The 8,668-nt window shown below is 29.6% G+C and overlaps 1 protein-coding gene across 1 annotated transcript; it reads left to right on the forward strand.

Annotated features, from left to right (window-relative positions):
- Positions 1-2,426: 2,426 nt before the first annotated feature.
- LOC149554064 (WAT1-related protein At4g30420-like) lies at positions 2,427-5,600 on the forward strand. Its single transcript, XM_089790408.1, has 5 exons — positions 2,427-2,503; positions 4,613-4,835; positions 4,933-5,115; positions 5,191-5,342; positions 5,432-5,600. Exons 1-5 carry the CDS (start codon positions 2,427-2,429, stop codon positions 5,598-5,600), a joined length of 804 nt encoding a protein of 267 aa, XP_089646534.1.
- The last annotated feature ends 3,068 nt before the right edge of the window (positions 5,601-8,668 follow it).

The raw sequence follows: 8,668 nt of genomic DNA on the forward strand, positions 1-8,668 counted from the left end.
GATATTTCATCCACACAACCTATCAAGTTTCATCGTAAAAATAGAAACTATCAAGGATCTCCAAATAAAAACTATCTTAAATACTTAGTACTAGATGCAACCTTCAACTGCATAAGATGCTACAAAATCATAACATTACAATATATTGGATGATTTTCAATTCTTAGCCAATGTGGAAGGCTTCTCAGTGGAAAAATACTTTCCCAAGAATTTAAATATTGTGCATACCCTCAAAAATAAATGCTTCTCAAGTCCATATAAGGAAGTTGAGAGTAAGAACAACAAATTTTTTTTTAATAGTTATTTTCTACATGTTAAGTATGACTTTAACTAGGGACAATTTTTGCTACATGAAGTTAGGAAAAAATCACTAGGAAACTTCCTAGAGGCCTACTTCTACCATCCCTTCAAAAAAAGTACTTAAGTATCCTTATATTTTTTATGCGTCTAGGGAGAGGCCTCAAACCATGGGGATCAACTGCATTCTTTCATCTCATTCTATTAAGGGGATGCTAGATGGAATGGGCAATATGGAGTATGCAAATAGAGTGCACCACTCAAAAACTAAGGATGGATACAACTTGAGAGTAAGAAAAATAATATTCAACATCTAATGACATTTAGGTCCTCTAAGAAATGGGAAAATATTTAATCTAAATTACTTTTGTTCATCCATTAGGATAGATGGTCAATAATGGCCTTATACTTAGGCTAGGAATATTTAATGTTGTAGCTAATTTTGCACTCTTCTTTTTTTATCGTGCACCTTTTTCTCTGAGGGGTGCAAAACTATATAGTTTCTTTTATTGTAGCATATATTTTGTAATTATTTGTATTCAAAAGAACTATTTGATTTGGCCTAAAATGACCCATTTTCATAATGTATCCCTTTGATTGGAACATTGATACACCTCTTATTTTTATCTTCTTTGCATATTGGAGTGGATTGATGGATAAAAGATCATCTTTATATTCAACAAAATAATTAGGAACCAACTTTCAACAATCTCAATGTCACCTTATTTGAAGACATTGTTTCCAACATGGGGTCTAAAGAAAAATTTAAAATTTAAAAGATAATAAGTGGAGCCCACTCCATAAGTAAATATCATGACTACTAAAGGTCTCAATTAATCTATATAAAATATCATGACTACTAAAGGTCTCAATTAATCTATATACATCAACAATATTCAAGGATATAATGATGAGATTTTTAATATTTAAATTGGTTGCAAACTATGAAGATGAGAATAACCCACTAGATGATAACCCACCTAGCATTATTAATTAAGATTTGGAACTCCATACTTTCTTTTCAAGTAATCCAAATTAAGGATTAGGACTCTCTATTGATATCAATAGTATGATGAAATTTACATAAATATTGTATTGACTATAGCTACAATTAAGACATTACATATTTTATATATCTATAAAAAGATGCTTACAAGCTAGTAAGAAGATCAAAACATAAACATAAACTAAAGATAAAAGGATTGAGAAAGGAAGCTACACAAGTATCACTTGAATTAGTAAAAAATAAAAAATAGTAAAAATTCTAGTTGAGAGACATAAAAAATAATTTTACATGTTCTATAGAGAACTTATATACAAAATTTATTAAAAAGAGTTGAATTGATAAACATTAAAATGTTGGCTTCATCCTTATATTTCATTCACCCCTCCATCATCACATAATATTAGTTGTCTAAACCATCTTTCCCTTATTAAATAGTTCCTTAATTGATTTATACCATTCATATTGTTTTCTAATATAAGACCAACATAAGATATCAATCACTAATGTGTAAATTATAATTTATGAAAACTATGAAAGCATAATTATTAAGGGGCAATACTTATTATATATATATATATATATATATATATATATATATATATATATATATATTTAAAGATCCACCAAATACATGACCTTATTTATTTAGATTTTTAAATAAATTTCTTAATTACAAACTCTGGCTATTATCACATAACATTTTCTATCTCTCCACAAACCAAAACATGAACTATAAGACCAAATTTAGGACATATAATATGAGGTCTCAAATAAAAATATGCTCAATGATAGACCTACAAAAGAAAATATGAGAAAATAGATAGCCATATGCTAAAACAATAAACTCAACTCTTAAACCTAATATAATATAAAAATATAACTACAATAAATTTACATTATATGCTCTAAACATGAATATAGATCAAAACGAGATATTAAGGTGACTGAAATGGTAAGAAATAATTTTTGAGTGATCTGATATCTTTGTTAATACTAAACAATTATTGGGGCAGAATGTGAAGCAACAAATATTTTATGTGAATATTCCATCCGTTTGACATCAGGCGAGAAATGTTGGAATTCAAAAGTAACGGCAACCTACTAAGTAACAGACACAGACGGCATGAACGGGCTCACATCTGCCACCTCAGCAGTCAATCCAGCTTCGAGTGTGCCCGTTAAGGCTGGTCTTGCTTTTCGGTATTTACTTAAATCCAAATTGCCCAAATAATTTTTTTAATCTTATTTAGCTCTGGACTTTGTGTGATCAGCAACATATGGGTGAGCAAATCAAATCATAAACTTGTGAAATAATCTTATTTTTGTGTGTGTGTGTGTGTGTGCAGTCTGACTTGAGGATGAGTAAATTATAATAGTTGTTGACATTCTCAACAAATCTAACTTTTTATTGCATCTTCTCGAAGACATTGATCTAGGAAATATCATTAATCTATGAATTCAGTCATCTATATAAAGAATACTATCTATAAATTTGTTGTTAGGAAATGTGTGTTTATTAGTATGTTTTGTAATAAAAGTTTGGGAGATTTTTTTGATGAATAGTCTATTTTCTATTAATTAAAAGAAAGGGTTGGGGTATACAAGATATTCTATGAGAGTTCAAACGACACAGCGGGAAACACTACCAACTATTCATAAAAATAAACATATAAACAACCCTCAGGCAGCTAAAGTACTATCATCTGAGGGAGGAGGTTTCTATCGATCATGAAAATTCCAAGAATCAACATATTTGGTGGGAGGCTCAGGAGGAGCCCACTTGCCATCAACAACATCTTCACTTAGGCTCAGTAGCCTAGGAGCCTGGGGGATCCTAGGAGCATAAGATCTGTGAGCAATGGGCAAAGGAACTACACCCTTGATGATGACCACAAGGTGGAGTTCACTCTATTGAAGCAGAATCCATCAGCATCTAGACAACCAGATGATTGAGAAGGTCTTATAGGTGGGCCACCTCAAGGGCCACCTTGTTGACTTGTACTTGTATCTACAACATTACATTATTACATATGCAAGCTTTAATATACATGGAAACATTTATTTCTAAAGAATCGTGTGTAAAAAATGGTACATTTCTATCATTCCATAGAGTTAAAAAAATCTCAATATTAAAAGCGTGCCAAATCTAGGAGTACTTAAAAGGACTTCTAGGAGAGTCTCCAAGGAGAACCATATGCCAAGAAAACAACTCTGAGTTAAAAAGAAAAATTAGTGGAAGGGGAAGTTAGCTTGAGTTATATTTGAAATAAAGATGAGTTGGTTCAATTGGCAAGTAGTTAAGCGGAAGTTTCATATATTTATATTAAAGTATATGAAAAAATCAATATTATATTTTCAATTTTGTTTTCGGATTCCATTGAGTTATTATTTTTTCATAAATGCTTTGGATCACACTCTATCATCCATCTTTAGTACAAAGAGAGAAATCATAAGGAAAAAATGATCCTTATGCTTCCTCTCTTCATTGTGAAGATGGATCAGGGAGTATGATTCAAAATGTTGATGAAAAAATAAAAACATAATCAAATTCAGAAATGACATTCAAAGTACTCTTACAGATTATAGAAATCTACGTATTATTAATTCAAAATTGCATTAGAAGTAAGTTCAAATAGAGGTCCAAGCTACATCTAAATCAAAGGTGAGTTGGTTCTATAGGAGTAAGTAGTTCAATTGGTGAAGAAATATACCTACATATTTGTATTACAAGAATACATGTGTACATATAAGTCCCAACCAATTTAATATGACTTAGTGAAATGTTGGAAATAAGCTACAAGCACCCCATAAAAAAGGAGGTCCATTAAGAAAAACAACTTAGTTGCTAAAACAATATCACCACATATAGATATTAAAACAATATATTCACATATTGGTACTAGAACATTATCCCAAAATGGAAGCTATATAAAAAAAATTTCATCTAAAAATATATTAGAACAACACAAAGAAAGTTCAATAATATAATACACCCACACAATAGATGTTACAATCTTCTCCTAACTTATCCATTAAAAACTTAACAATAATTCTTATTTAGATATTTGTATTGGAAAAATAAAATGAGAAGGGGCAAGGGATACTGTACAAAAATATTTTTATAGGAGTCATTGTGACCATTATACGGAAAATTGGTTAAATAATATGGAAAGTGTGATAAGGTTACAAGCTTCGAGGATTATCAAATAATTTGATTGTTGAAATAATCAAAATTCAAGATTTTGATTTGTTTATGCATTGTGATAATGCTATTAGACCTCAATTATAAATCTTTCATGTAAAACTAATTAATCTATATTTTAGGTACGAAAAAGTTAATATCAAAATGGCACATGGACAAGTGAAAATTCTAGGAACTCTTATTTGTATTGGAGGGGCTATGATAATGACATTATACAAAGGATCTACCATTGGTCTTAGTGAGACACTTCTAAAATTCAAAACATGGTTGTTGAGCGCAGCCTTCTCGTTCGCTTCCTTGCTTTGTTTTTCAACATATCTTATTTTTCAGGTGTTCATTATGTTCTTCAATCTATTTATATATTTGAAATATAAAAATAAAATTATTACATATAGACATAAAATTGATCAATGATTTATATGAATAGGTGCCAGTTTTGAACAAGTATCCTACTCAAAAATCTTTCCTAACACTGACATTCATAGTAGCAACAATCCAAAGTGCAATAATAGCCTTAATATTTGAGCCAAACATCTCATCTTGGAATCTAAATTGGGACATGAACCTTTTCACCATTGTATTCTCAATGAGTAGAAAAGAAAATCCTTATGTGCCAAACTTACAAATTTTATGATATTTAAACAATATATACCAATCACACTAATTGATTTTGATGTTGACGCAGGCAATATTTGGATCGGCATTTAAATCCTTTGTGAAAACCTACACTATCAAGAAAAAAGGACCTATCTTTCCATCCCTATTCAATCCATTATCTACAATTTTAGTTGCAGTTTTGGAGATCTTCATATTTCATGAAGACCTTCATGTCGGAAGGTGAGTTAGATGATTTCTTGTACACACATAATATAAAATATTTTTCATTCATATAATTTTATTAATTATACTTTAGTTTATTTTTGCAGTGTGGTTGGAGGAGTTTTGACAATTGTGGGTCTTTACATTGCTCTATGGGGGAAAGAAAATGAGAAAGAAGAAACAAGGCCATTAGAACATGGGTTGGAAAATGGATCTACCAACATCATGGAAGATAGGATAGTTGAAATTAATCATCCTTTATTAATTAAGATGTAATTTTCAAGTCCATACACAAGAAATTCACTTGTAGATTACACCCAATATATTGTAGTATCACACCCAACTATATGGACCTAAAAAATGGAAAATTATATAGGATTATTAAAAAATTGAATATATCATTAGGATTGCAAAGATATTAAATTTTGACTATTCATAACATTTTCAAAATAAAATTTTAACAATATTTAAAAATAAAAATAAAAATATTTAAAATTCAAATTATACGACAAATATATCATGTTGTACATTGCAAAAGAATTATTATCAGCTTAATTTAATAGAAAAATATTTGTAGTTGTCTTTTAATTTTTATAAAATAATGAATTTTGATATTTTATTAAAAAATGTATGATAATATTTTTATGAGAAAATAAATAAGGTCAAATAAAATCATTTTTATAAAAGAGAGAGTATGATAAGGATTGATGATAAAGTGAAGGGTTTTTTCATTTATAACATGTTTTTTAACAATGATTTTTAAAAATAGATTTTAATTTTAATTTATTATTATTTATTACATCATGCCTATTTATTATGCTTTCAAGCATTTTCAACAAATCATATGGGTGCATTGATGACTGATGCAATAGATGATTTTCCTCCAATAGAGTGAGATATTTGACATGTTAGAATGATAAGGCATAATTTTAATATAGGTTCTTCAAGCTCAACTAATTAATTACAAAATTTTGAAATTTGGAAGTGTAAAAATAAGGCAAACTAGCTTCAATTAGGGATGAGGACTATAAGTGCTTACAGTTTTTGTAAATAATCATAAAATGTAAATACATATATATATATATATATATATATATATATATATATAATATTTTTTCTGCCATATAGCATCAAAGCCAACATGACATGGGATAATTCTATATTTATAAGGAGGTTGAAATACAACAAAGGAGAGTGATAGGATGAATGAGGTTGTGAAGATAACATTGTAGTAAGATTTTCATTGCTAGAGGTGGTGTGATTCATGGAAGTTATGATTCATGTAGCAGAGGCAATTTTTGTTTTTTTTGTTTTCTACAGCTATAGGGTCAAATTTGGTTGAGAGGGGCATAGAACATCAATGGATCTAAATCTCAAACTCAAGATTTTTTTTTTTGTTGTTCTAGATGTCATCTGAGCAGAGCTTTTGTTTGAGGATCAATTTGTGAGTAAGGAAATTAGTTGTACAATCTGATGACTCATTCACATGGTTTAGAACTATGAGGTATGGTTCTAAGGCTATGTCAAACATCCAACTAGAAGGCCTCATTAATGACAAAAATAATTTGTAGTGCACTAAAACTCTAGACTTATGGTTTCTTGTGAGACGTGGAAGTCATTTTTACAACCACTTTTCCTTTGTGTAGAAACAGTGTGGTCTTTATAAATAGAGTTTTTTTCATTCTACACAAAGCTAAGGATATAGATGACAATGAAGGAGAAAACATAATCAGATTTGAATATGAACCTTTAGAGGCATGTAATAGTATAGGATGGTATGAAGCTTTTTTAATATAGATTGAGATAATAAGGATAAGGATAAGGTAAATAAAGAAAATGTACTTTCTAAAGTTGAAGGGTTTGAATTTTATGTGTGGAAAATTAAAATACAATTGATTCTAGTTGAAAAATATTTGTGGGACATTGTTAGTGGAATTGTTAGAAAATATTGAGATGCAAATGAAGCAATAAAGTGAACAACTTAAGATCATAGGACCACAAAATTGATTAGACTTGGTTTATTAGATTCATATTTGCATCATATTAATCTATCAAAGACTTTAAAAAAATATAGGATGGGATTAACATCTTGTTTGGTTCGTAGATCTCTGTACAAAAATGTCCATAAAGCAGGAGCTATTCAGGTTGAAGAAGGAAGGTAATAATATTGTTCAACATATAAGTACTTTTTGTTCACTTCTTAATTAACTTATAGGTGTGAACTCTAAATTTGATGATCATTATGTCAAGGAAATCCTACTTAATAGTTTGTCTTCTAGATTTGCCTATATTGTTTTTAGTTTTAACATAATGAATCCTATCTTATAAACTATAATTTATTCTCTAATTGATGAAGGAAGCAGAGCTAATAAGGGTCATCATATTACTAAGGAATTTGATTTAGTTCGTCAAAAGAAATCTAACATTCCCACTAGAAGAGAATCCAAATGTTTTTACTATCAACAAAATGGGCATGTACAGATGAATTATATTCAACGAGCCAAAAACCTCATTGACGAGAAGTTGAAAACAAATACTGCCTTTACTACAAATGAAGGAGAAAGATACTTTTGTGTATTTTCAATACACACAAATGACTCATCTGATGATGAAAAATCATCTCACAAAAGAAACAATTATGATAGATTTATACTTTAGAGAATAGAAGACTCTACTAGAGGTTGGAGGCAATGAAGGCATGAGATTTTCCATTATCTTAAGCTTCCTTCTCACTTAGAGATGATTATTGTATGACAAGAAATTACTTGTGTTTGTGGAAAGATGGGGCTTGGTATATTCATTCTCAAAAAGAAGATGGGGATTGACTTATTTGTGTCTGTGAAGAGAAGAGTGGTCTCAATGTCATGATTGTCCTTTCAAGGAGTGAGTGATAGAAGACATGATTTGGTTTGTGGTATATCCAAAACTAGAGGAGGTGTTAGACACACTCAAAGGAGATGCGAACTTTCCTAGGAAATGAGTCTCATAAGAAAAAATACTAGTCATGATTATTTTCACAATATTAGAGGTGTTAGACAAACTCGAAGGAGATGTGGATTTTCAAAGGAAATTTATCTCATGTCTAGCACTAGTGGATATATTATCTACACACTCAAAGGAGATGTCTAATTTCAAAGGAAATGTGTCTTATTGTGTAGGGAAGCTGAAAGAACTCATGTTTTGAAGATAGCTTTAGCATTTTTAATAAGAAGATTAATTGATGCATGCAATAAGTTTAGTGTTTCTTGAATGACTAAGGTGTAATGGTTAAGGTGCTTGAAAAAAGTCTCCAAAGGGTTGGGTTAAAATGCTTGAAACATTCACACTTATTTTAATTAATGTAA

The sequence above is a fragment of the Cupressus sempervirens genome, chromosome 6 (assembly GCF_028749045.1).
Source record: "Cupressus sempervirens isolate cs-2001-9-10 chromosome 6, ASM2874904v1, whole genome shotgun sequence".
Taxonomy (NCBI): Eukaryota; Viridiplantae; Streptophyta; class Pinopsida; order Cupressales; family Cupressaceae; genus Cupressus; species Cupressus sempervirens.

Coding starts and splice junctions, on each gene's coding strand:
- LOC149554064 (XM_089790408.1), top strand. CDS start 2,427: ATGAACGGGCTCACATCTGCCACCTCAGCAGTCAATCCAGCTTCGAGT. Junction 4,836..4,932: donor CAACATATCTTATTTTTCAG/GTGTTCATTATG, acceptor TTATATGAATAG/GTGCCAGTTTTGAACAAGTA. Junction 5,116..5,190: donor GTAGAAAAGAAAATCCTTAT/GTGCCAAACTTA, acceptor ATGTTGACGCAG/GCAATATTTGGATCGGCATT.